Source organism: Rhinocladiella mackenziei, assembly GCF_000835555.1.
Source record: "Rhinocladiella mackenziei CBS 650.93 unplaced genomic scaffold supercont1.1, whole genome shotgun sequence".
Taxonomy (NCBI): domain Eukaryota; kingdom Fungi; phylum Ascomycota; class Eurotiomycetes; order Chaetothyriales; family Herpotrichiellaceae; genus Rhinocladiella; species Rhinocladiella mackenziei.
This window is the reverse complement of record NW_013550604.1, coordinates 1,584,048-1,610,300: the sequence shown is the minus strand read 5'-3', so window position 1 is coordinate 1,610,300 and position 26,253 is coordinate 1,584,048. Positions and strand designations below refer to the sequence as shown.

General features: G+C 51.7%; 11 protein-coding genes across 11 annotated transcripts; 3 read left to right on the top strand and 8 right to left on the bottom strand.

Annotated features, from left to right (window-relative positions):
- Positions 1-177: 177 nt before the first annotated feature.
- Z518_00567 (uncharacterized protein) lies at positions 178-838 on the bottom strand (the record flags this gene model as incomplete). Its single annotated transcript, XM_013421169.1, has 2 exons — positions 178-661; positions 711-838. 2 exons carry the CDS (start codon positions 836-838, stop codon positions 178-180), a joined length of 612 nt encoding a protein of 203 aa, XP_013276623.1.
- Positions 839-2,242: 1,404 nt separating this feature from the next.
- Positions 2,243-2,545, top strand: Z518_00566 (ribosomal protein S16; the record flags this gene model as incomplete). Its single annotated transcript, XM_013421168.1, has 1 exon — positions 2,243-2,545. The coding sequence occupies one exon, from the start codon at positions 2,243-2,245 to the stop codon at positions 2,543-2,545; it is 303 nt and encodes a 100-aa protein (XP_013276622.1).
- An 885-nt stretch (positions 2,546-3,430) lies between these two features.
- Z518_00565 (uncharacterized protein) lies at positions 3,431-5,894 on the bottom strand (the record flags this gene model as incomplete). Its single annotated transcript, XM_013421167.1, has 2 exons — positions 3,431-5,785; positions 5,835-5,894. 2 exons carry the CDS (start codon positions 5,892-5,894, stop codon positions 3,431-3,433), a joined length of 2,415 nt encoding a protein of 804 aa, XP_013276621.1.
- A 1,867-nt stretch (positions 5,895-7,761) lies between these two features.
- Z518_00564 (uncharacterized protein) lies at positions 7,762-9,603 on the bottom strand (the record flags this gene model as incomplete). Its single annotated transcript, XM_013421166.1, has 1 exon — positions 7,762-9,603. The coding sequence occupies one exon, from the start codon at positions 9,601-9,603 to the stop codon at positions 7,762-7,764; it is 1,842 nt and encodes a 613-aa protein (XP_013276620.1).
- A 511-nt stretch (positions 9,604-10,114) lies between these two features.
- On the bottom strand, positions 10,115-11,359 carry Z518_00563 (uncharacterized protein; the record flags this gene model as incomplete). Its single annotated transcript, XM_013421165.1, has 1 exon — positions 10,115-11,359. The coding sequence occupies one exon, from the start codon at positions 11,357-11,359 to the stop codon at positions 10,115-10,117; it is 1,245 nt and encodes a 414-aa protein (XP_013276619.1).
- A 1,781-nt stretch (positions 11,360-13,140) lies between these two features.
- Z518_00562 (uncharacterized protein) lies at positions 13,141-15,843 on the bottom strand (the record flags this gene model as incomplete). The annotated part of the gene is made up of 1 exon (XM_013421164.1): positions 13,141-15,843. One exon carries the CDS (start codon positions 15,841-15,843, stop codon positions 13,141-13,143), a length of 2,703 nt encoding a protein of 900 aa, XP_013276618.1.
- A 2,157-nt stretch (positions 15,844-18,000) lies between these two features.
- Z518_00561 (uncharacterized protein) lies at positions 18,001-18,440 on the bottom strand (the record flags this gene model as incomplete). Its single annotated transcript, XM_013421163.1, has 2 exons — positions 18,001-18,321; positions 18,372-18,440. The coding sequence occupies 2 exons, from the start codon at positions 18,438-18,440 to the stop codon at positions 18,001-18,003; spliced, it is 390 nt and encodes a 129-aa protein (XP_013276617.1).
- A 456-nt stretch (positions 18,441-18,896) lies between these two features.
- Positions 18,897-20,298, top strand: Z518_00560 (uncharacterized protein; the record flags this gene model as incomplete). Its single annotated transcript, XM_013421162.1, has 4 exons — positions 18,897-19,091; positions 19,147-19,270; positions 19,325-19,454; positions 19,506-20,298. 4 exons carry the CDS (start codon positions 18,897-18,899, stop codon positions 20,296-20,298), a joined length of 1,242 nt encoding a protein of 413 aa, XP_013276616.1.
- A 370-nt stretch (positions 20,299-20,668) lies between these two features.
- Z518_00559 (uncharacterized protein) lies at positions 20,669-21,960 on the bottom strand (the record flags this gene model as incomplete). The annotated part of the gene is made up of 2 exons (XM_013421161.1): positions 20,669-21,715; positions 21,766-21,960. 2 exons carry the CDS (start codon positions 21,958-21,960, stop codon positions 20,669-20,671), a joined length of 1,242 nt encoding a protein of 413 aa, XP_013276615.1.
- A 915-nt stretch (positions 21,961-22,875) lies between these two features.
- Positions 22,876-23,742, top strand: Z518_00558 (uncharacterized protein; the record flags this gene model as incomplete). The annotated part of the gene is made up of 1 exon (XM_013421160.1): positions 22,876-23,742. The coding sequence occupies one exon, from the start codon at positions 22,876-22,878 to the stop codon at positions 23,740-23,742; it is 867 nt and encodes a 288-aa protein (XP_013276614.1).
- Positions 23,743-24,556: 814 nt separating this feature from the next.
- Z518_00557 (uncharacterized protein) lies at positions 24,557-25,356 on the bottom strand (the record flags this gene model as incomplete). The annotated part of the gene is made up of 4 exons (XM_013421159.1): positions 24,557-24,683; positions 24,750-25,087; positions 25,170-25,200; positions 25,277-25,356. The coding sequence occupies 4 exons, from the start codon at positions 25,354-25,356 to the stop codon at positions 24,557-24,559; spliced, it is 576 nt and encodes a 191-aa protein (XP_013276613.1).
- Between the last annotated feature and the right edge of the window lie 897 nt (positions 25,357-26,253).

Here is a 26,253-nt window from a genome sequence, read left to right as displayed (position 1 = left end):
ACTCCGCTACTGCAATCTACAAAAAGGTACGAATAGTTAACATCAAGTTGATTCGTGTGCAGAATAGCATATATACCCTTACACAAACAAACATAAAAGCAAGTAAAACACAAGACGTACGAAGCCTTGGCCGGCACCTTCCTAGACGTATACTTCGCTTGACAGCTAGAACACCTTTCATGCCTGATCTCTCTTAGGGATTGACTGCTGAGCTTTCCTTGATTCTTCTCGAACTTGACGTTGACGATTTAAGAATGGTGCAGTTCCGGTCGTCATCTCTGAACGAACATCATAATGATACTGGCGATGCTCCTTTTTCAGTTGTGCTGCAAATGTCTCTTGTTGCAGCTCGGGTGCATAACCATAGAGATAAGCGATCATGCAGCCGAGGTGCATTCGGAGCATGAGGTTGTCGTCAGGACTGTCTAACCAACTATCGATCAGAGCGTCTAGTAGCGGCGCTAGCGGAGGGATCACAGTATCAGGAGAGCAATGCTGTTCGAGGTCGAAATTCCAATCCTCAGCGCGAAGGAGAACGGTGGTCGTAGGCCCCGGAAGCTCCCCTGCTCGTCGTATCGAGTTTTGTGTAGGTGGGGACAGCGCATACTGCATGCAGGGCGTTTCCAATCTTTTGTTCTCGTTGCATGAAAGTCCATCCGCTCTGCAGTAGCAATTTTGCAGCAGACGCAGGGTCCTGCACGAGGACATACAAGTCGAATACAGCCGTCGGGACTCCATAGTGGGCGATAGCATCCTCGAACCAGACTACACAGCGGATTCCCTGACTGCGCAGCAGAGCACAAGGTAGATGTCGTGGATTCGAATTGCTGAGAGTCATTGCTTCAGAATCCTTCTTGCAGGTCGAAATAAGTCTGATAATGTTAGGATCGTGGTATGGTCTACGTCTGTTGAAGGTGGCGATACAAGGTAGGTAGGCTGCGATTTCAAGTTCCAACGTGTCCGATATAAGGTGCGCAGCAATCCTGGCCCAGAACAATGCAATTCCTTTGCGCGCCAATCTCTGTGCAGCTTCCCAGGCCGTCGGACCAAGGGTGACAATACGCCACGAGGGAGGTAAACCAGTCGGCTCAATCAGACATACATACTCGGCTTCAGAGTAGGAATTGGTTTCCAGCAGATCGCAGAGGAAAAAGTACCAGCCCTTCCTAAGTTTAGCACGTAACTGGACGGATTCGTTCGTTGCGTAACACCAGTGAGACGGAACTTTGTCCTATGGCGGAGTCTGCACGTGTAAACATGTCGGCAACTCCCCTACAGGGACGGAAGACCGTCCTACAGAGTCGGTGTCTCCGTGGTTCTTCATCTACTACAGGTTCTTGCAAATGACTAAGTCCCGGATGATATTCCGCGCGTCTTGAAGTGTTGTTAGGACACGTTCTGAGCGGGTGGGAGACAGAAGTTGTGGCTGATCGTTCTTCTTACTGGTCAGCAGACGTAAACAAGAGGTTGTAAGAAAGGTCGCCTGGCGCTCGTTCTTCACACTGTCGGAAGTTATGTGTCTCAACGGAGAGTTCCAAAACCAAATCCAACCGCCCGAAGAACGGCCAACTTTGGACAAGACGCAATGCATTTTCTGTCTCGCCACCACGTAATGAACGCTGGCTCGTAAATCTTGAATTTCGGTTTGAAACTCCGTCTGAGACCGTAGGTCTGCCCGATATGGGTAGTCTAAAATGGCGAAAGAGGATGGCGGGTGATCCTTTATTACATCGTGATGGAAACCTAGCCATGGCGTTTTCTCCCAGTCGAGATCTCCCGCAAAGGAAGATATCAAATGATTCATTGCAATTTGTTCCGAAGTCGGTGTACTATTTGGCCGCTCTAACAAACGTCGAAGACGATGATCCCAGAGGTCACGGAAGCACTCACAGCGAAGGGACAATGGACACGGCATACTCTGGTAAGAGCACGTTTCTGTACAGAGAACTTACTAGGTAGCGTTCTTGGCCGAAACGTTTCGCTGGAAGAAATAGCATGACCCAGACGGTGGTGACAAACTTGTTCCCAAGGTGGATCTTATGCAGTCTTGGCGCCATTCGGTCCCAACCAATCGGAGTCCGTCAAAGAATTTTGGCTCCGAACGAGGCTCCTGCGCATTTGCTCTCTACCAAACCACGGCTTCTCACGACCATACAACGTCACTCTACCCCTTTCCTGACGCCCTCCTCGGTTTCCTTCTTGAACACGAAACCAAAATCGGGAAAAAAAAAAAAAAAAAAAAATGGTCCTCCGCATCCGCCTCTCCCGCTTTGGCACCAAGCGCAACCCCATCTACAACATCGTGCTTGCCCAGGCAAAATCCGCACGCGACAAGAAACCCATGGAAGTCCTAGGCACATATAATCCAATCCCGCAGACACCGTTGGCATCGCCAGATACTCCGGAATTCCTCCCGTCGGGCGAGAGATTTGTACCCAAAAAATTCAAGGATATTACGCTCGATATCGCGAGGACGAAGTATTGGTTGGGTGTGGGCGCACAGCCGACGGAGCGGGTGGCGAAGTTGTTGACGATGGTGAGTTAGAAAAACATCGCGTTAGAGGATCTCCTTTGTGGGAAATTGGATACATCGTAGGAGATGGAAGTTCAATTATCGTCGCTATTGGATATAGTTCTGTGATTGAGAAATGGGCGCAGAATTGAAGTGGTAAGAAAGGCCGAGCTTCTGTGAGCAGGAGTTGGAGCAAAGATACGCTGCGACACCCTACGATGTTGATTTGAAAACGATTCTGTCGAGCTCGCACTAACAGCCACTTCTTGCTGCACAGATCGGATTAATGGAACAAAAGCCCTCGGAAAAGAATTCTCGAACACATTCTCGACCTTTCCCCCAGCCTACAACATCTGAAGCAGCTACCAGCACACCTGAAAAAGCCACATCTGAGCCAGCTTCATGACCCCTTTCTCGACATGGAATCTTCTCCCCTCCTTTGCACAGGGAGTGGATTAGCGGTCTCGCATGACATAGCAAAGCATAGCGTCGGCGTTTATTGAGATCAGAAAATCCTTAACCAGGGGATTCCTGATACCAAACTTGTATAAATATGAAATATTAAGGGAAAAGAGGGTCCTGTACTAGCCCCGACCATACTCGACTGCAGCCTTGAGCGATGGGTCAACCCGTTGAGCAGTTAGCATATTCTCATTTTCTCAGCTGCACAATCAATTTTATCTATCAGATGATCCTTCTCTGTGGTGTCTGAGATTTATTTGTCCTCTGCGGATTGACGTCTGATTGTTTACCTTTCTCATCGCGACATGAATCATGGTCCCATGATCTAGCCGGTGATTGCCACGCAACTTGTGCAATTTTCTATCGTCGAAAGCTTCACGTCTACATGCAGGTCCAACGTGAAAACAGTTCAGAACGCTCGTCCCCGAGTCGAACTGTCACTCTTCGGCGTTCGGTTCATCTCAAGACAGCTTGAATCTCGCCAACGACGGTCCTAAATCTGGGCTCGTCCAAGTACTTCTTCGTTCGCAACTGGGCCAAAGTATTTGGCACGTCAAAGATATCCTTCGCAGCCGACGCAAGTTCTGCGTGCTTAAGCCCCACAAGGACGGTCCCCAACGCAACGAGGGTGCGATAGGCAGGTTCCGTCGACTGTGCAGATGGGATTGCGGACGCGGCATGGTTGACGGCGGGGAAAGCACCGAGGATGTTCGACAACTCCTCCACAAGGAAAAGACCGTAGCTAACATTGCCGTCGGTGCCAGAGCTCTTGTTGGTGGTGAGGAAGACAGCAAGATTCAGATAAAGAGTCGTCAGGGCAATGGCAACGGAAATGTCAGACGAGACGAACGCGGACAAGTGTTTGAGACTTTCAATGATTCCCTCGAGGTGTTCTTCGACTAGACCTCGTCCTGTGACGGAGCCATAGAGCAGATTGGAAAAGAACCGCATTGCGATCATGGCCAATTTGTTGTTTGAGCCCACGAAATCCCGGTCGAAGATTTCGCTGCTCAAAACGCTGGCGACGACGTCAATGCCCTCAGCATGGGTGACAGGGAATTCCTTCACCGCGGCCGCGATGAAACGAAGAAGATCCAGTCCAGCCAAGCGGTTCGCAGGAGGTTGCCATTCTGTTGCAATCTTCATAAGGGATGAGACGGCAGATCCCAGAGTGGAAGAGGGAGACATGGATGGGGTCCCTTGGAAATTGTATTTCTCCAGCTGTTGTGCCACGGCCGTCAGATTCTGGATGTCGCTCGCCGAAAGACTCATATCGCTTCCACGATACTCGGCGTTCTTCTTTGTGATCTGGGCCATGGCGGCGCCTGGTTTGCCGATAACCACGGGCAGATACTCCTTTTGAGGAAGAGTCTTTTTGGCCGGAGCAGGAGGCGGTTGGTAGGACGGCGTCGGTACGTCACCGGGTCTGTAACGATTCTCCGTTCCCCAGGGATCCGCACCCACCGGCTGTGACGGTCCCAGGGTAGCACCTTGAGTATTCTTGATGATGAAATTGGCTGTCTCTTCAAGATATGACAGGGGCAATTCATGGTCTTGAAGGAATTTGGTGGCTGCTTCATAAGGATTCTGAGTGACATTGTAAGGCAGCTTCAGGGGAGGCTTGCCGTCTTCGATATCAATGTCAAAGACATAGTCGTATTCCTTTCCGTGGTATGCCGTCTTGTTCCCACCGGCGCCTGCTGAATCCACCACCTGCCCGATCTTGATCCATTGTTGTTGCGACAGAGACCATTGATACAGGGACGCACTGCCGTCATCTTCCTTGATGATTTGACTTTGACCCTCTTTGGTGCCTGCTTTTCGTTGCAGGAAATCGGGTCCGGGCAGATCGGTCACGTTGATTTGGCCGACTTGTTGCTGAGGGATGCTTGAGGCCTGGAGCGATTCGTCGAAAGCAGCGAGGGCGTCTGCATCAGCCATTCTCTCGTGTTCCCGGGTGAAGATCCTGGCCATCTTGTCACTTGAGCCGACAATGAGATCGCCATTGGGGCACGCAGACACACTCCAAACCGAGATTGCTGGTAATGTGATGGCTTGGACACAATTCGTTCCGTGCCAAATCCGAACTGAGCGATCTTCTCCCGAACTGACAATCTCTCCAGACGGGAGGACGGCCAGGGAGTAGATGAACGACTCATGACCGAATAATTGAGCTCTCCGTTCTCCTTTCAAAGTCCACAGTCGAATAACCCCATCATTGGATGCTGATGCAATCTCTGCTCCGGTAGAATGTCCTTCAGGAAGTTTTGCAAGAGCGCGCACGATGTCCTGGCCGTCCCAGGACACCAGCATCTTTCCTCGGATATCGAATACTCTGATGGCACGATCCGCGCATCCTGTCACAATGGTGTCCCGACTGTATGCCAGGACTGCCCAAACCGTAGCGGTGTGATTAGGCAGATCGAATGCAACCTCCCATCTTCCTATCTCCCAGACTTTTGCCGTACTATCCCAGCTTCCGCTGACAAAGTAATTTGCTGAGACACAGACATCTAATGAACAGACTTGATTGCTATGCCCCACCATAAAAGCGTCTGCATTTTGATCGGTGGTGGAAGATGGCCGTCTCGCTTCAATAAGCCCATCTTGGCCCGACGAGAGGATAAGACCTTCTTCGAACTCTTGGGAGGGAGGGACGTATGCTAAGCAGGTTTTGAATTGAGCGCCATGGGAGGATTCCGTGTCATCGTATGTGGGGGGAGAGGTGGCAGTTCTTTTCCAGACTCGAGTGGAGCCATCGCGAGACGCAGTGATAGCGAAGGAAGGATCAGGAAGGAGGACAGCTCGGACCTGTGCAGCGTTAATTGGAGAAACAGCGTATAGAACGGGTGTTTCATACATCGCTCTTGTGCCCCCGGAGCACCGCGCTTAGCTTGAAGTCCGGCATCGAGTCACTCATTTTTGGTGGTACTTGGGTGAGAAATTCATTTGGTTTGTGGGATTTTGTGACAGGTATCCACTAAAGATATCGCAGTCAAGTGCGCAGGTTCATTCATGCCTGGCGGTAGCAGGAATTATTCGCGGGAACAGCCTTGTGACGTAGTCGGGGTTCAGCCTTGCACGTGGCTGCCAAGCACTGTTGACAGTACGGGGGTATTTGCCCCTTGCTGCCATCTGGACATCTTTCTCGCTATTATTCCTGGGCCCATATCGGGGGCAGTTTGCTCGTAGGTAAACAGGATCCGTGATAGAGGGTCTTTTACCCCGTTTGCCTCCCGAATCTTTGCTATGGTCAAACTCCAGACTTTCCCTTTCTCAATACAACCCTCTCTCCATGGAAGCGAAAGCAAGCACTCAGCAGCTCGATACAGGATATTAGACCTCCCTCTAAGATGTCAAGGAGTCCTGCGAACACAGTCCTTCTTGGGAAAAAGATTTTTCAGAAGAGGTTGAAAAGATGCGGGCAAATGCCCGAAGCAGTATTCCGAACGAGGACTTGAATCTACCTTAACCGAACTCGTATTGCAACAACATGATAGTATGGCCCGATGCAGCAACTTTCTCATTCCGTCCGATCCCTGTACACGCATCTGGCCGTCTCTAATGACCACATCTCCTTCCAATATACCGTTCCATCTCCCGCCTCTTTTTCACATCCATTGGCAAATGCTCCAACTTATGCGATCCCCGGAAGGTCGTATCCGGCTCCAGGGCCCTGTGGTCATGTTCCAATCAGGCTTCAACGGGATTTCTGTCTGGCGGGCGTGAGATTTGTGTATTGCCATCCACGCTTTGATCTTGGATTAGTTTCGAGGTGGGAGGGGAGGTTTAGCAAGGGAATTCTCTCTCTCTCCCCCTTTTGTTTCTCCTTTTCTTCCTTTCTTCCTTATTCCCTTTGTGGATTCTCGTCAATATCTGAAAATGAACTTACGTGCAGAAAATCATTTTGTTCACTTTAAAATGGCATCACAGACTGCGCCGTCATCACCAGGAGATTTACATCGTTCTTCCATCTGCGGCTCAGTGGAATTTCTTGCCTTTCTCACAAGTTTCGCCCGGATAAGTTTTGGAAGGATTCTGTAGCCGTCCTTTTGTATTTTGAGCTTTACCTCCTCCAACTCCATATGATAGTTTTGAGAAGGACCTCCTGACAGCAAGGTTACCTTCTGTTTCCGCCATTGCCTTCGGTATTCCTAGGTCGTGACAGGGTAAGTCAGCGGGGATAATACGAAGGTTACACGGATAGCTTGTCAAGGTGGAACTGGAGCTTAGTGTGTATACTCGGGTATATCACATACGGCTGTTGAGGTACATACCAATCTAGACATCTCCTACGGGTTCTCAGATCCTTCCGTGACAATCCATTTGGAAACTTGGGCGACAACAGAGAATGGAAAAGACAGAGACAGGTTTGCCAACAAACGGTATCCGAGGAAATCAGGACTCCAGTGTTATGCCTCCTAGGGCAACAAATCGCCTTCCATTTTTGATGGGAAGCAATATCTCCTTCCCAAGATGCCAAGGTCACAGTTTGTGCCACGAAGTGTCGTTGAAAAGCGAATCGGATATCAAGCCTCGATGATATAATTCTCGAGCAAAGTTCAGGCCCTGGTAATCCTGGTGCAGCTGCGTGTCCGTGGCCGGAGCTTAAGCACACGCTGACCGATAGGTGCAGAACATCGATCATCATGATGACGTCCTGACCACACGAACAAATTTTCCATTTATCATCAATTATCGACATCCATCCATATAGATCAGATCAAATCTTCCCTAACTACTAGGTCCCCAACGAAATACAGTCCATGTCTTCAAACCGTGCTATATTAACAAACATTCAACCTCGCCACGCTGGGATCATGATCCGAGATCTGATCATCGTAGCTCACCCACGTATTCACATGGACATGGTTAAAATCCGGTCTGCCCCCTGGCGACCCTGCAATCTTGGGGCTCACAAACATATGGTCGAGCTCCTGACTATTCATATCAAAAAGGTACGTATATCGTTCCGTCGCTTTAACCCTCGCGGCGCCATCGAGATCCACCATTCCCGATATGTCGACGAAACTCTCCAGGGGCGCGACGAATGCGAATTCGTTAAAGTCACCGGCCGCAATCACGGAGGCATTTGGGTCTTCGGCTAGAATATCCGCGATGAAGTTGGCGGTCAGGTCCGCTTGGGCGAGGCGCTGATCAACGCCGCCGTTGACGGGGGGCCGGGCATCGCCTTCGATCGAGGAACTGCCGCCTTTGGATGTGAAGTGGACGTTCACGGTGAAAATGGTCGATTTGTCTTTGACGGTCTCCCATTCCGCAGCGAGTGGTTTGCGGGATTCGTCCCATGCGGCATTCGCTGGGTCGATGCGCCCGGGGTTATATTTGAGGGTGGGGCCGGGGAGGACTTCGTTGGCGTCGGTGGATGAGCCTGGGTTCAGGTTCTTCAGGTTCAGAACGAGGGGGTTGTACAGGTAGGCGACGCGGATGTTGCCGCCGGGCTGGCCGCCGTCCTGGTCGTTGACGGGGTCGATGTCGACGTAGCTGTAAGTGACGCCGCCGGCGTCTTCGATTTCGGTGATCAACGTTTCGAGCGTGGTGTTGGCGGAGACGACACCGTCGTCGGTAGGGCCCGTGTTGTCCTGGACCTCTTGGAGAAACATCAAATCCGGCGAGTTGAGGTAGTTGGCGATATGGTCGGCGATATCCGGGAGCCAGCTGGATGTTGGGGCTAGGTTTTCCACATTGTACGATCCCACCGTCAGTTTCTTGCAGTTGCCTTTCGAGTCCCAATCGACGGGAGTGGGCAGGGCCGGGGTCGGGGAACTCTTGACCGTGATGGCCGTCAGGGGCAGAATGCGATAGAAGCCAAACGCCTGGTACATGACGCCGGTGATATCTTCGAGCTCGTCGCCGAGCTTGGTGTCGTCCGGGTTGCTGGTCCCATCGAGAGGATCGCCAATGAGGATGGCTTCTGGGTTGGCATCTCCCGCCGTCATCGTCAAGCCCCCTCTGCCATTCTCGCCCGTCTTTCTCCAGTTTCCGACCACCCAGGTATCGCCGAAAGAGTTGGGTTTGGCGATGGCGTGGGGACCCTGGACCGTGACCAGATCGCCCATCAGACTTTCCCAAAAATCCAGCCCATATTTCCACGGTTCCAGCACGGGATTGGCCACGGAGATGAGGCTGGCGTTATTCGGCAGACTGAAAACGTCGCCGTTGTCGAGCGATGTGAATTGTTCCGTGGGCGGGCTCGTGTCTGACTGTCCAAGCACGACAGGTTCGACTTTGTTTCCTCGAGATACGACCCGGACGTTTCTGGCGCGAGAAATCTCCGTCAGGTAGAGGTAGGCAGATGATGAACGGTATTCCGAAACGGTCCCGTCGAGGGTGACGATGTCTCCGGTAGTGAAAGTCACATTGCTAGTAATGCTGCCAAAAACATAGATAGATTCCGAAGTTCGAACATCATTATCGGGCGTGGTAGAGCGTATCCAAAGCCCATCTGGGCCAACAGCCGTGATTAGACCCGTCACATTAGATACATTTTGATTTCGGTAGGGAGAGATGAATCGGATGCCATTGATCTGGGCGATGGTTTGGGCTGAGGCCAGGGAGACTGAAAGAGCGGCAGCACCAACGAGGCGTAAAAGAGTGTCTGAAAACTTCATGGCGGTAGCAGAAAAGAATGAGTGGACGGCTCACAGCCCAACAAGTCGCCGCATCGCGAGAAACTTGTGAACGAAGCCATGTTATTTGAAGGTTTCCATCGAGAAAGCTCGTCGGCAGCGCCCGAGGAGTGGACTGGGATTAAGGTAGCAGTGCCTTAGTCTTCTGCAGAGGCATGGTGGGGAGGGAGTTGCTGATTGGACGACCACCGCGCGTCGACAAAGGGGGATCTTCGTCGATGGCGAAATTAAAGGCCAGACCACCGTCGCGGTCTAATTTCACTTCTGCTGGAATTCTCAGTCTTTGCGCGGCGCACGTGGGATTCCGCCTCTCGATTTGTGGTGTCAATCTTGCCCTGGTTCAGCGTTATAAGCATGACCGCCAATGGCATTCACAGAGACGAGGCTGAGACACTCCCTCGCCAGGGGACAAACGCGCCGAAGAAGAAATTAAAAATCCGCGAGGTAAAGAAATCATTCATTCCATTCTCTGCGTGATTTATCCTATCGACCTTCATTTCTTCATCGCCTTCTCTGGATTCTTCTCCAGTAGCAAACACCACTTCTTCCATTCCCGGGCCCCTTTGGTAAAGACGCTCTTCAAGTCGTCCTTGACCTCAGTCATCTCCCATTGCTCATCTTCCCAATTCCGCTCCTCGTGTTCCTGGCCCTGGGGCCGTCGATCGCTGGGTGTCCATCCGATGGCTTCAAGCACGTCGCTCTCGGTTGGGCCCATGGCAAAGGTGGGAAACAACTTGCTATCGGCCTTGTGACACTCGGCGTCCAGATACCGTTTCAACACCTCAATCCGCTGGGAATGGGTGAAAGTCAGCTTGAGTTGGTCTTCACCGTGGTTCCCGCTGTGACTGCCTGAGGACAGTCGTTTGGTGACGCTGCGGGCCGTCTTCGCGCCTCGGAACGATGCATATGCCCAGACCGTGTCAATTTCACCGAGGCCACCGAATGGCCAAATGAAGGTGGCGAGGATATCGATTCCGTAACCCACTGGCATCAAACCGGTGGCAATAATGGTATCGCGCTGGGCCTTGGACTGGGCGCGGAGCATAGTGTGGACAAATTCCTCGCGCATTTGTTGGTCATGGAGTGGGAGCGAGGGAGGATAGACGAGGGTCATTTCGTCGACGCCGACGGTCTTGTGTGTTTCGGGGCCGTCTCCATCGTCATCATGGTCGGAGTGCGCAGGCGAAACGCGACCCAGGAAGTCCAAGTTGGACGACGTGGTTTTGTTCATGGCCCAATTGATGCCCCGGGTGGCTCGGGACTTGACGCCCTTCCACGAGGCGGTTTTGGCGGTACTGGTTTTAGCGCTTCGGACTTCTTCCTGCCATTTGCGTTGGACTTTATGCAATTTGCCCTCCTTCTCGCCCTCCACAGGTTTCTGGAGCGGGGGTGGGGGTGGAGTATATATCATAAAACGAGTGGGAACATCCTCCGGCTTGACATTGGGTAAGTTGGGTTTGGGAAAGGGGATCAGGTAACCGATGAGTTTGTGAGGATCGCGGACGTAGTGGACCGGATTTGTCGGGTTGTCATCGTCGGCGAAAATCTGTCCTAGGCGCTGTGGTGGTGGTTGGAATTGCGTGCCCGATGGGAAGGAAGGAGGAGCCGGGGGGGAAAGCGGATGGGTAGTCTGGGCTTCGACATCGAATTGGTCGGGTCGTTGAGGAAGCGGTGGTGGAGGAGGATCGTAGGCTTGTCGTACACGGAGCTCATATGGCTGCTGAGGAGCGGATGTCATGATCGTAGAGTGACTGGGAGGTAGATGTAGAGGGGGATAGTCAATTCTGGTCTGCCATGATGGAGGTGAGAGGGCCGGAAAGCCGTGATTGATATAGACGCTGTGGTGTCTGGTCGTCGTATATACCAACTTGAAGTGGTAGCATGGCCAAACTGAAAATCTTCATGTGAATACGCGGCCCAGTTCACCAATGACGGGACATTGACGTCGCAGAAGATCAACTCAGTCGGGCATTGTTCGGATACGACCCCAGCTTCAACTGGGATGGGTAGTAAATATTAGAATAGTGGGTTCTGACATCTGTGGTAGGCGGTCAGTCGTCCCCGGAAGCTTGGAGCCCAAATTAATTGCTTGAAGAAACAAGCAATGAATAAGCTCATTAAGGCTAGTGAGCTAAGCCACGGCAGTACGTCCAGCCCCCCACCCTTAACTATCTGCCTGGGTAACAACATCTCGGAAATGGTTTCACTCCAATGCCCCTGCCGGTGCCCTTGCAATTTTGCAGATTCCCATGAAGCAGAATAATGCTGGAGACTGCACCCTTCAACGTAATCCTTGTCCTTGACGGCCTTGAAGCAAAACCTACCGTCGAAAGATGAAATCGATGTCATGACTGATTATATCGGAGTATTTCATTCCACCTGATGCTCGCCTCCAATGACGCACAAATATCTGCCCAGATAGCGCGAAGGCTAGCCAAGTGCGGGTGACGGGTGAGACTGGGGACTCGGCAAACACGCTGAAGGAACACGAGCCCTTGTGGTGGCTGGGTCAGCCCGCCTTGCACAGCCTCACCATGAACTCAGATACTTTCTTCGATCAATTCTGCAGACAGCTCTCCTCGACATTCATCGATGAGACCATTTCCGTGAAGCGAATAGTGGACTTACGTTATGTCGAACTTTCCAAAGTGTCTCTGATATGCGAACTGGCCGTAGACGACTTTCGTAGACAGCGATATTGCCTGATTTGGCAAATTGAAATGTCCCGACTTCCACGATAAGGCCTGCGGACTCCTGTGACTGGTTTACAACGAGTATTGCTTCTACGTTAATTATCGCTTGGACAAGCTGGGCCTTTTATTTCGTGCGCACGATCTTGCCGCGGAAGGGCTCTTTGAAGAAACTCAGCTATTTCCCGATAGCGAGGGCCCTCGACATCGACATAGACTCATAGTAATGAACCCGATCAGGAGGTATGTGACTTTATTTCATGTCGAGCAGTGGCTTCGTCCTTCAAGCATTTTGGGACAGATCATACTTTCAGATAGGTTAACATTGCCGCCAATGTGAACGCTACCAGCGCTATACAAGAATACAAAATGCAAACTCCGGAGAAAAGACACCTCGGTGTTTTTGCCTGGACACTGAGAGAGCAGTAGAGACGCATCTACTCTTCGAAGAGGGGCTGCCCCCCTCTCGGAATGGGCCGCCGTGGGACGATCACATCACTTACAAAGCATTTCAACGACTTTGTGGACCTTCCAGAGATGGATCAAAGAGTGCCGTATCACATCAGCCATCTTGAGCCAAGAGGAGCCTTCCGCGCCTTACAAGCCGAAAAGTCCTGGTACTCGGTGATTTCGTGGAAAGACACCGGGAGCGAGGACTAGTCCATGAACGAAGAACGTATACGACGTGATACGAGAGAATGGTCATGGTTGAAGGTTTCAAACGGCCAATATATCCATGTACTCATAACGATTCATGATATCTAAAGCACTCTTCACCGGAACTGGTTCCACCACAACCAAATCGAGCCCAGGAATACCAGGCAATCCCTTAGAACCTATTCACATGATATCTCCCACTTGGATGTGTCGGAGGAGGCGCAAACTGCGTTTGCACTTGAGGTGACGGCATCTGTCCCGCAACATGATTCCCACCAAACTGCGCTAGATACCCCTGATGGGGCTGATATCCCCCGTACTCATGCTTGTTTTCTTGGACACCGGTGGTGCCAAAGCCTTGCTGCGCGGGGGGCATTGGGCTCGAAAGTGGTGTCAGCTGGATGGCTGTGCCAATCTTCTGATCGATCAACGGGTCGGCGTCGCTTTCATAGCCCGCCAGTCCGCCACCCTGTGCACCTGGATAGGCCGTATGGGAGGTTTTCTCCGGATACAGGGTCGGTTGAGTGGCGTGCGGTATCCAGTTCGGTTTCCCGATGCGGATCTTCTTGCCGCCCGCGCCGCGAACCCAGCTCCTTGTCGGGGCCTGAGGCTCGGATTCGCCGGGGTAGAGGAACGCGGCCAGAATCCGTCCTGAAGAGGTAGCGTGCAGGTAGGCTTTCATCTTCGAGAGTGATGTGCGACCCAGACACAGGAAGATCAATGTCGCGAGCCCGATAACCGCTGTGAAGAAGATTCCAATGTAAGCGGGCACGCCATACACCCAGTTATATTTGATTTGACGTGAGTAGACGACAACAGGAACCTGGGCCGTGTCGCCGCCGCCGCCGCTGCTGGACTGGCGTTTCTGAACCTTGCCGTCGGTTCCCGGGATCGTGTTGGGCGACGGCAACCAGGACTTGGTGCCCACCAGGCCATTGGCCGCCAGATCAGCGAAGATGAGATTCACGATTCGCGCAGTCTCGCCGCGAGTCGCCAATTTCTGCCACAGGGCAAACATGGAAAAGGACGACTTGCCGCTGTACCAGCCAAAGCTGTTGTACGTATCGAAGGCATCACCATTGTACAACGACGCCAGCGCATCGATAGGGAAGGTCAAACCCGGCATATTGTCGACCCCGGTGGACGTGAGCATGGCGAAGGAACCCAAGTAGCCTGCGAGGTAGAGATGAGGGTTTTTGACGACGGATAACGAGGGAGATTCTTTGGTGTCGCTTGAAACCAGGCCCCAGAGGGGTGGGGTGTCTTGGATGTTCAAGTCCAGATCCGAGTTGTTTTCAATGCCCCAGTAGGTCGGCGGCGAATCGGGCGAACGTTCGTTGATGGAATCGACGTGAAGTGATTGGAGGCTCGAGGTGCCGTTGAACCGGAAGCTGTACGTCTTGACACTCATCTTCACCGCGGTAGCGCAGGATTGCAATGGCATGGAGAGTCGGGAGCCCGGGTCGTAGACGAGTTTCACCTCGCCGTCGGGGAGTCGCGGAATACCATAGACGAGCCCACACCCGACGGCCACGTTGGACATGTTGGACTTGCTGGCGGGACTGACGCCATTGCATGCCGTTAGAATGTCGGTGAAGTTAGAGCTGGTGATGTTGAACGGGTTCGGCCAGGGGTCAAAACTGTCATCACTGGTGAAGGAGCTATTGTCGTTGGCGAGAAATGTGGAGAAAACATCGTCGTAGGTGGCGATGGCTAGTTCGTCCGTTGCCAGCAGCGTGGTCTCGGGAAGTTCGAACGTCTTTCCTACTTCCGAGTTGAGATAGGCAAACTTGTCCGGATTGGGACGGGTCACGTTGTAGTAAATGGCCAAAAGGACGTTGAAGAGCCAGGCACTCTGGTAAGCGCGGTTGGGCAGATCCACGAAGATTTGTGGCAGCGAATTGTCGTATTCAGGAAAAGTGTGCGGGATGTTCGCGAAGCCACCGCGGTCGGTGAGGACGATGTTCTCGATATTTCCACCCAGACTCCCATTCAGACCCGAAATCGTGAAGTCGATGGTGAGATTCGTATCGACGCAATGTGTTTCCGGTTCCATGACGAGCAGGTCTTCGCTCCACGTGGCGCCCAGGGCCAGGTTAGCCGGGAGAGTATGGTTTCGGAAGGCGACGCTGCCATTGATCATATCCACGACCAAACCTTCGACGGCTTCGACTTTGTCATCGAGAACGAGGGTGCCGAGCTGTCGGTATGAGCCTGTCTGGTAGAAAGATCCATTGTTGACGTCGGGATCCTGGGCTTTTCCGTGAGACCGGTATTGAATGTCGAAGAAGCTCGAGACCGTCTGCATCTGCTCCTTCAGACCGCTTTGAAACAGCTCGATCTTGTCGCTCGGAATGCGGCTGTCATAGCCGTAAGGGAAGTCGGAGGAGAGAAATTCGTCGGATTTGACCTCGATCGTGTCGGAGCCGGGGCAGGCGGTCCAGTAGGGGATACCGCATTGATGGTTGAAGCCCAGGGTGCTGCGCGCAGGTGTGCCAAAGCCAAAGGGACCGGTGTCGGCGATGTAAGGGAAAGAGACATCTTGTAACGTCGAGGCTGGTTCTACGGTGTCATACAGGCCGATGGGGGTGACGATGGAAGCGGCGAAAATGATCAAAAGTGTGAGAGATCCGACGTGCGTGAGCCATCTGATGGATCCCTGGACGTTGAACGACGTTGCCGTGTCCGCACGGAGTAGAGCGGCCCAATGGGAGCCGTGGAGGGTGGCACTGATTGAAGACCATGAGACGGCCGTCATGTCATCTTTCAACACGCCGACGATCAAGAGGGCTAAGGCGGTGGGTAGGAAAAGCTGAAGAACCGTTATGACGGCTGCAATGACGGCAGAGACCTGCCCGACGGAGATTTCAATCATGATGCAATTTATGAATGAGCGTGTGTGGTATTTTCACATCAAAAGAGAGATTGAGATCGTCGAAAGAATGAATGGACGCATCCGTCAAGGAGTGCTGGAGGAAAACGAAAATGAGTGAAATGCGGTATATACCGCCCTCGACAAGTCTTCAGGATGGATAGAGAAAGGATTGAAAAAGGAAAAGATTGGGTACAAAAGAGAAATCCTCTCCACGAACGTACCGCCCGCCCCCCCTTTCATACGTCCCAAAAGCGTCCCTGGCGGGCTTTTCTCGTGCCAACTAAACCATGGCCCAGTGGCCCCCAACCAGATGTTCAGGCGAACTGGGGTAGAGTCTAACGACTTTGATTGTCCTTGAACCATCCAAAAAAGGGGGGGTGTTGATGTCAATCGTATTCGGGTCGAGGAGTGTGGGGACGGCATCGAAATCAAACACTAAGCCTTGCAAGGTGTTAGTTCTCCGCCCAGAGTGGAAAACCAACAATTTCTATTGGGCCGGTTCAACTTGAGCGCAAGGCTGAGGCAAGCCACGGCTGGGCACCGTCGAAGTTCGGCAGACAGCCTCTGCCGCCAGTACGATTGAGGTAGGGATTGACGTTGCTTGGGATCATGGAGACACAAAGAAAAACCCCCGACAAGGCGCCCAAAAGGATACCTTTTCAGCTTGAACGGAGCACAAGGCTCACCAGCAATTGTCTCTGTTGGGGAAAGTCTTAGCTGATCTTTCTCCTTTGTGTGATTTCGCTTGTCCGGATAGATTCGTGACGAGACCGACACTCGACTTACCGATATAACGTTTCGTTTTCCCAGTTTAGACACGTTGTTGAATTCAGGTGGCCAGGGGTTCGTCACGGTGTGGACATGGGGACTGAGTAAGTTTCAGGACATCAAGTTTGCTTCAGCAGTATCAGTCTGTTACTTAATGGACCAGCTTGCAAAGAGGCTAACGCGAGGGGACGGTGGTGAACGAGGTGGGCGCTAATGCAAATAGGAAATGTGACTATTTCAACGAAAGGAAGGGGTCATCCTTATGGTTGAAGCACGACTCACTTACCTGTGAAGGTGGCAACGATTAAAAGGAGGAGCTCAACTCTGCTCTACTGGAGTGGGTCTCTTTTTGCATAGGGAGGCACCCAAGGCTTCCTCACCGGGATGGGATATCCGTTCGGTAAACTTCTATCGATCTCGACCTGCTGACACCCCGTATTCTGCCATGCTAGGCTTGATCAAAAGACTATCTCCGCCCTTCAAACATAGATTTTGGGAAGCATTGAATGTGTCACACGGCATCGAGTAAGATCTGAGTAAGACGTCATCGTGATTCACGATCTGTCTCGAAGCAAACTTTTCGGAATCAACCAACAGCAATATCCTTTCTTTTTGGTGATCCATTTGACCTCGAATCAAAAGATCTTGGCGGATTGCCGACTAAAACCCCTGGCGCGAATTCTTTGGTTTCTGGACGAAAACAATTTCCAGTCCCTGTCTGAGCAAACGGTCGCCAAGCGAACAAGGCTCTCCTTATCATTGCAAATCGCCCGGCAGACACCAGGCCTCCCGGCACTCCTGAGTCTGCTCTTCAGGGGGTGTATGCAGACAACCGCCCAGTTGAAAAACAAGGCAACATCTTCCTTGGTCGGACTTGACAAGAAGTGGTCACGTCCCCTTTTTCGTTGGTACATGCATGTTCTTATGGGTCAAAAGATCTGAATGTGCTCACTCGCTCTCAATGCCTAGCAATCACATATAGTCTCTCTCCAAATCGACCTGAGAGTACCGCCAAAAGTTTGCCACCTCAAGCGCACCGATAGTTTTCGGCCTTGTTTTTCGGCCATCGATTTGCGGGTATCTTGAAGAAGGTTTCCTGTACGTCCTCAGAACCTTGAGCAAGCAACTGCTCCGTCCCCCTTTATGGCGTGAGTCCATCAATACCTATGGCCTCTGCGATTTGGGAAAAGAGTCGGCTCCGTTTCCGATAGCGAGAATCTTCTGGACAGGCGCCATCATCGCAACCGACCGCGGGCACCGTGACGGCAAGCTCGACATCCCCACCCGGCGGGAGGTGTTCATATGTCGGTAAGACCAAAGCGGACCAGTCTCGTATGGCGAACAGAAACTCCGTTGCATGAATAAATCAAAACTGCCTTTCATATATAGTCAATCGGACTCGACGTCTACAATTTCAAACGGGCAGTTGCGCTGCACTGCAGCGATGTTGACCACAATAATCCGAGACGAAGGATACCTGTCGGCCACGTCGATGGCCCATATACCATTTCCAGTGCCCTGGTCAAGAATATTTTGTGGGTTCTCACTCATAGGAGCCAAATGGAGACGACCGTCGTACATCAGGAGGAATTTGCAATACTGCAGTTTATTGCGTTCCTGTTCTTCATCGGAAGCCAATAGAAGTGATTTCCGTATAGAGCTTACCGGCGGCCACACTATCGGATAGCCTCGTGAATCTCTGTCGCTATACTAGGGATCTGTCAGGTCCTGAAGCAACATCCGAGGACTTCTATTATTACCTCATCCGGAGCTCGCAGTTGATGCCGAGGTATCGTAGCCTTCGTCTTCAAATTATCACCGGGCTCCATAATTGGCCTACCCATTCGCATTCTAGCCTTTTGACCCGTTGTGATACGACAGTCATCAATGGCAAAACATGGAAGAAGAGGGGGAGGAAGATGATGAAGTACCCAAGCATGTAAGTGACGACACCGGGGTTTTGTTTCTACCGACTAGCTGAAGAACTCGGGACGTCTTGTCGTGGGGATGGTTTTCCAGCGGACGGGGAGTCGGATCATTATGCCGCTTCATGCCCAAAATGGTGTTCGATGAGGGTTTGAACAGGAAGCGATTGGTGGCTAACGTTTCTTAGGTTCGTCCTGGCAAAGACTGCATGATGCATACAAAAGTGGGAATTCTTTTGCATTGCCACGTCGTCACTATCACACCGCATATCGTCGTTCCGGTCCCGGATTTATCTAGATAGCATGATGCTGCATCGATAGAAAATTCGAGGGTACAACCTGGACACATACCAAATTCCAATGTCTTCTCCAGCAAAAGATGAAGCAGAGCAGCTGCAGGAGCTGGTCCAACAGCTCGCTGCCGCTGCTAAAGATTATGTCCCCTCGTCAGGGCCCCAGAACTATATTGATCGATCCAATATCACCCGAAAAGCGAAGGAGATAATGCGTCTCATGATGGCACCCTCAGATATGCCGCTGTACCATACTGTCAATGTGCGTGTGTGTAGATCTGACATGCAAACCAACACCTGTTGATCCCAAGTCTCAGATGATCGAAGTCGTCGCCATTCGAACATTGAGAGGGTTGGGCGTCTTCGAGAAAATTCCCGTCGAAGGCTCGATTTCCCTGGCCGATTTGTCCAAGGCGACAAATGTTCAGGACTCACTTCTTGGTTCGCCCAGAGATCTCTCGGTCAAAGTCACGTCCACGGTGCTGACCTATTCAGAACGTATGCTCCGATTGCTGGTCGGTGTTGGCTTTGTGGACCAGACGGCCGACTACAAATACGGGCATACGAAGTTTTCGAAAGCGTATACCTTTCCAGTTCCTGGTCCTGGAAACCACTTCCAGATGTTGTATGTGGATCAAAATTTTCCGCGATCTCTCCGGCTAAGGCAAATATGCAGGTTCGATGAAAACTTCTCGACCATGTGGAATTTCCACAACTACGTGAAGGAAGTCGCCGGTGGTGGGATGCCATCAGAGCCAGACGATTCTCAAAATAATCCGTACACTCATCGGCACGGTATGGATGGACGGCCGGTTTGGGACGTCCTGGCCAATTTACCGGACCGTCTCAAGGCATTTCAGCTCGGATTCATGGCTCAAGAAGACTCAGGTCCCATTATCGGCTTCTTTGACTATGCCGCTCTCTTTGATCCCGCCACTGACGGTGACAGACCCACTCTGGTGGACGTCGGTGGTGGCCAGGGCCAATCCATTATGCAGATTCTTCAGGCGACTCCCAGCCTGGACCCGAGCCGAATGGTCTTGCAGGATCTGCCGGAACCCGTCCAGCAGGCGCAGGAGTCGAAGATGTTGCCAGAAGGCGTGAGAATCATGGTCCACGACTTCTGGACCCCTCAGCCGATCAAGGGAGCCAAAGCGTACTTCATCAGGCGGATCATGCACGACTACTCGGATGAGAATTGCACCAAGATCCTGCGTCAGATCAGAGATGCCATGAGCCCGGACTCCAAGGTTCTGATAGCAGACATGGTGATGCCCAAGCGTGTTTCCGAAGCAGACTTACCCGCCGCAGCCATGGACAATTGTATGATGGTGATGGGAGGAAAGGAACGTACCGAAGAGAATTTCAGCAAGATTTTATCCAATGCAGGCCTGAAACTGTCCAAGGTATGGCGCAGCAGAGAGGGAGGGGCTACTGGAAACCTTGTTGAAGCCAGGTTGATGGACTAGATATCAGAACGTTTCTGCACAGCTTGAAGGGAGACCGCCGTGTCATCAGGCGAGACCACAGCTCAGTAGCTCTGTAGATATTTCTTTTCAATCAAAGATTGACAATCGATGCTAGATGGTAGGCGTCACCGGTCCACCGGAGGGCTGTCTGCGAACCGTTTCTCGCACTCCGAGTCTGTGTCACAGAAAGGCCAAGGAGAACATCCCTCCCCGCTCAGGATTGTCGAGATCTACGCCATTTTATTCGAGGCTTGATATATTGTTTGCTTCTTTCAATCGGTGCGTTGAGCCGCTCGGGCGGCTGCCTTTCCTTCCCAATCCCGCAACGCCGAAACTCCGATTACTATGCTGATTGGCGCTATGATACATTTCATGATGCTTTCTTTCCTGTCTTGCTGGGCTTTTTGCGAGCTGTTCCGTCTCCTGGCCCCGTCTTCAACTTGAGTTTCAATGTCGGTTCGGAACTTGCATCTCTTGTTGCCTTGGTAGGCGTGACTTGGATGGTATCTCCATTGGCCTCCTTCAGAGGACTGTCTCCTCCTTGATCGTCCACATTGTTGGTTTCCCTCAGCTTGCTGGGACCCGAAACACCCTGCTTTGCATTTTTCTTGACGTCTCCGGTCTTCTGTTTCTTCTTCGTGCCGCCCGTGTTTTCATCCTCCGCCTTTCTCTTCACGCCGTTGGAGCTTGCCTTGGGTGAATTGGCTCGGCTATCTCTGGGAGTGCCGCCAATCTTGGCGTTGGCTTCCCTCCCGGCCGCGCGGTCCTTCTTCAGGTAGCAGCTTCCGTTCAAATGGGTGGCAAACACGTTGACTGATTTCCAATGGTCACCCAAATGTGACTCTCGGTTCGGACATTTGGCTGCCGGATAGTCGATTTCTTTGAACTCGAAAGATTCCGTGGGGACCGAGGAAGACGGCGTCAACGGATCTGAGTTTTCGGATGTGGGCGATGCGGGCTCGTTCTTTTTCTTGTTTTTGCCCTTGGCTTGTCCCTTGACCTTGACTCCTTTCTTTCGCTGCCCATGAACGTCATGCTTGTCAAGAATGATCATGGGTTCAGTCTTGCAATACTGTTCTGTTGGATCCGGCACCGGGCGGGAATTGAAACCGACTCGGGGATATTGAAGACGTCGAAGTCGGCAATTCGGGCATCTGATATGTTTGACCGTCTTCATGGGATTTCCTTTCAGCTGGACTTGACCAGACTTCAAAACAGCGGCATTGGTCTCCACCGGCTCATCATCGGCATTTTCGCCATCTTGAGGATCGGTGGTTACTTTCTTTCCAAGCTTCTCCGCTCTTTGTTCGACCTCGACGACCGCTGTTTGCATACGAGCTATCTTCTCTTCCTGATGGATATCGAGAAGGATGTCATGGAGAATGCTTTCAATAGATTGATCCAGGAGATAAACAATCTGGGTCAGTTAGCAGGGGCTCGGGTTGGCCACATTTCTGGTCAGCTAACCGCTTGTTCTTGGTCGGAGACAGATAAGCTGGCAGAAGACTGGGCCCCAGATTCTTTGGTGGTAGCCATGACAGAAGAATCGTTTCCTGGAAGCGGAACGTCAGCTGTGATTTCTTCATCGTCAAATCGCCTCCCCCAGTCGACATGAAGAATGGACTTGGGAAACAAAATTACACATGCTTTTCTAGGCGCCATTGTTGAGCGACAAACGAGTGAATAGGAGAAGAAGCCGACCAGGATCGAGGAGAATGTGCCTGTGTCTGAATGTTGTGCATGTCCGGGGACCGTGGAAGAGCAGGAATATTACAGAGAGAGATCATTGCAGGAACAGCTGCATGCCCTAGTGACACACGTACAAGAGACAGAGAACACCCCTGGAGTGTTTGATGCTATCGTCCAACAGCGTACTTACTGCTGTGAGATGAATGGGTATCTGGGCATGTGCTTGCCGTTCACACACCTTCGCTCCCTGCCGCACCCGACAATCTTATTCACACACTAGCCTTCCATTACTTTGACGATTGATTCTCGCGAATTTTTTATGGGAGCTTGGATGTTTCCAGCTTCGAGGATGTTATGGAGATTTCGCTACGAAGGAGGATCTCGGAAGCGGCTCGAAGGACTCGTGATGGCCAGATTATTGCCTCGGCGTCCGGAAGGCGAGGAGGACGAATCTAACAATATGGGGGAGAGAGCGGTGTGGTAGCGAGGAAGTGTTTATGTACAATGTCAAGACAGGATAACCAAAAGTGTGAATGTTTGGCTGCGGTTGTGGATGTGAGCAGGGTTAGAGGACGCAAGAGGCATGAGCGCAGCCAGAGAGGCAAGAGGGGACATTGGCCAAAAGGCTTTGCCCAGTCTTAGTGGTCACTAGACCCCAAAACCCTTAGTGCGGGTTAACAGATTTCATCGCGCACCGTGCTGTCGGTCAAGCATCGATAACCTATCTTTAGTGCCGGGAGCACCCGCGATTCAGTCTTGCAGGGGCCTCCAGCACCTGCATGTCTTTTCTTCATCTCTTGCCGATAGGCCCTGTTGGGGTTTGAATTGTCATTCCAATCTCTTGGACATCCTATCTGTGGCATTGGTGATGGAGAGTGTGAACAAACGATGCCCCAGGCCAGTCTTCTCTCCTATTTCTCCAAGCCAGTAACATCTGGATCTTCCCCCACAAGCAACGACACCGATCGCAAGGTTGAGCGATGTAGTCGGGATGAGAGAGTCCCCGATTCAGAGACGAGTACAACAGAGATCCGGGGTCTTGGTATCCTGGAAAAGCTACGGGGAAAGTCCTTCCAGGAACTGACATGCAACAATGCCGAACTCCTATCAGGAGACACCAATATCAATGTCAACGAAAATAAGGACTCCTTGAAGCGAGAACCTGCCAGTGAACCCAATGGTCGGCCTTGCCATTTGCAGGTCTTTTCCCAAACGGAACTGGAAATCCCCCAATCCATCACCATCGCACATCTCCCCAATGCCTGCATAGGCCCGGTCTTGGAACCGCACCTCCCATCAATCCAGCGCCTCACCAGCACGACCCTCCCCGTCCGCTACGGCGATGCCTTCTTCACCTCCACCATCAGCGACCCCATAACGAACCAACTATCCCGGGTCGTTCTCTACGCATCCGAGCCTGTGGGCTGGATCCGGTGCCGGTTGGAATCATGCCCGCCCCAGACCGAGGCGTCTCCATCAAAACCGCCACTTTCCCAAATCTACATCCAAGCATTGGCCTTGCTTTCGCCCTATCGTCATCTCGGACTGGCCACCATGCTTCTCGACGCAGTGTTGGCATCATCCATCGCGGAGGCCGAGGAGACCATTTGTATCTACGCGCACGTTTGGGAGAAGAACGAGGATGCACTCGACTGGTACGCCAAACGCGGGTTCAAGCGCGTCATGCTCATCGAACGGTATTATAGAAGGCTGGTGCCTGGTGGAGCATGGATTGTGAGAAGAGAGCTGGATTGAAGTTGAATTCCAGCACCGATCATTTGGATCATGCTTTCTGGGAGTCAACACTGTGTCCGCCTGTATTAATGCGGCTCATTTGCACCCGTTTGAGGCCGACGCCAAGTCAGATCCAAACCAGCATATGCAAGCTGAAGGAATCTCCGTGGATGCAAAGATCAATGCCACACAGGCCACCACTGGACGGATTTCGATGTGAACGGTGCAGCCAGCCAATCCTCAGCGTTGACCTTGGCAGCGTGGAGGGAGACCTAGACGATCGAATGACGATACACCAGCGCACGCGCCCCGAGGACATTATGTCCATTTGACAGATACTGCAGGCGACTGATGATCCGAATTCTGAAAGAGGAAAACATCGAGGTCTCTCGATCTTTGTTGCCGTTGTGGGGGAGTCACTTCGCGGCCACTGGGATTGCAAGACACCAATTGGCCATGAGCAGTGATCCGGAGCCGACTGTGGCCTGGATAGCTATGTAATATACTGTTGTACATGAAACCATGTAACTTTCGGGTTATTAGTATATGAGGTGGCCAACGGCCAAACGAGAATGGTACAATGAAAGAATCCGGAACCTGTCCTCTTTGTCGTGGTGCGACACTGGCGTGTAGGCGTTCTCAATCACAAGAGCATCAGTTCTCGTAAGAAACTCAGCACGAGCACGAGTCAAGAAAGTCCATTGATTATGGTGGCAGTCATCCTTTTGATCGCTGATTTCATTCCATGTCCGCAGTCCGGTATATACACGGAACCCATCCTGTTCTTTTCGCTCAAAGCAGGGCCATGGCTGAAACACACACCAAAAAAAGGCATTCATAGCACAGACGATACATAATTCTCCTCCATTTTTCGTACTTCCCGTTTGAATATCTCCACTTCCTTCCAGCAATCGAGAGGTTGTCTGTCGTTTATCCTCAGGCACGAGATAACATCTTGTCTCCTATAGCCACGTTAGCTCCAAATAGGCACAACACCACGAAGAGAACCAAATGTGATAGGTACGTACGCGGCCTCCACCTCTTTGGGTAATTCCTTCAGAACTTTCCTCTGGCCTAATGTTTGCTTCAACTTCTCAATCTCCTGCTGCACCTTCTGAGATGTCTGCGATTTCCGTTGCTCTTCTTCATCGCTTTCCGAAGGAAGCAGATCTTTAGGAGATATCGGGCTGACGTGTACCGGAGTGCTAGAGGATGATGTGTCCAAGGAAGTTGTCTCTTCGCCGGCAGCAATCTTCTGCCGGATGCTTTCGAGGGTGGAAGATTCTTGGTTTTTAATCTTTTCTAGCTCGGCGGCGACGCGTTGGGCGATGTGAAGCTCTAATGTTTTGGCACGAGTGGAATCCGTCTGTTATCAACCGAATCATGGTAAGTACAATATTCTCGCAGCCCTCAGTAAAAAGAGCGAAGCTCGAAGAGGTCAGGCATACTTCTGAAGATGCTTGGAGGGAGTCGATAAGTCTGTGGAGCGAGTTAGTCAGGTTGTCTTTCGGAGCACCGTCACAGTATGAGAACAATGCGTTTTGAAGCAACATACTCTGGGGAAAATTGAATCGGTGTATCGCTTGCAAAAACATGTTTGGTCGAGTCGCTAGGTTTAGATTGACCTGACCCCATTCTCGTGGGTTGTAAAACTACTTCAGGTCCTTGAGGAAATTTTTGAAGTATTTGATATTCGTCTATGACATACCCTGAGGTTACAGTGAAGACAAAGGACGGAGGTCTGAATGTTCGCGATTCTTTTGCTGTCGCTGTCTTCGGAGCTTCAACGCGGAAGCGAGTCTCTGGCTTCGGCTGGCGGAAAAACTTTCTTGGCAGGAACCGAGAATATTTCCGGCCGCAGAGGAGGAGTGGCAGGAATACCCGACACTATCAGTGCAAGGCGAGGCGAGATCAGACAAACGTTCTAAATTGTCTTTTGCGTACGGAGAGTCTCGAAGAATGAGAATTTCGAGACACGCTCTTCGATGTACTCTTGTCCTCCGGCTTCTCAGTCCATCTACGTATAGCCTCCCGCCATTCGAACATCTCTTCCACCAGAAGCCTTCTATCCCTACCTTTCCACCGCATTCAAACCCGCTCTCTCAACCTTACATCCTCCAAAGGACCTCATACCTCCCAATCACCACTCTCCAATCCGGAATATACGTACTCACCACAGACCCAGCACCAATAGGACAACCTTTCCTTATCGTGACACCGGGCAGAATCACTGTCCACTCACCAATTCCAATGGCGCGTTTAGACCGTCTGTCTTGTCGGTATTATATCGACAGATGTTCCGAGCTTTTTGTCGAGCAAGAGACGACCAGAAAGGCTGAAAGAAGGTATCAAAGGCTGGATACTCAGGCCATTTCCATCGGTGACATTAATCTCATTGCTTAGTCTTTCACATAGGACCCATGCTAAAAAGTAACGCACGAACGTGGACGTGGATGGGTTTCCTCCTTAAATATCCCTCGAAAACCAGTCCTGCTCAGCGGACCACAACCATGTGTATCTATCCATCAAGAG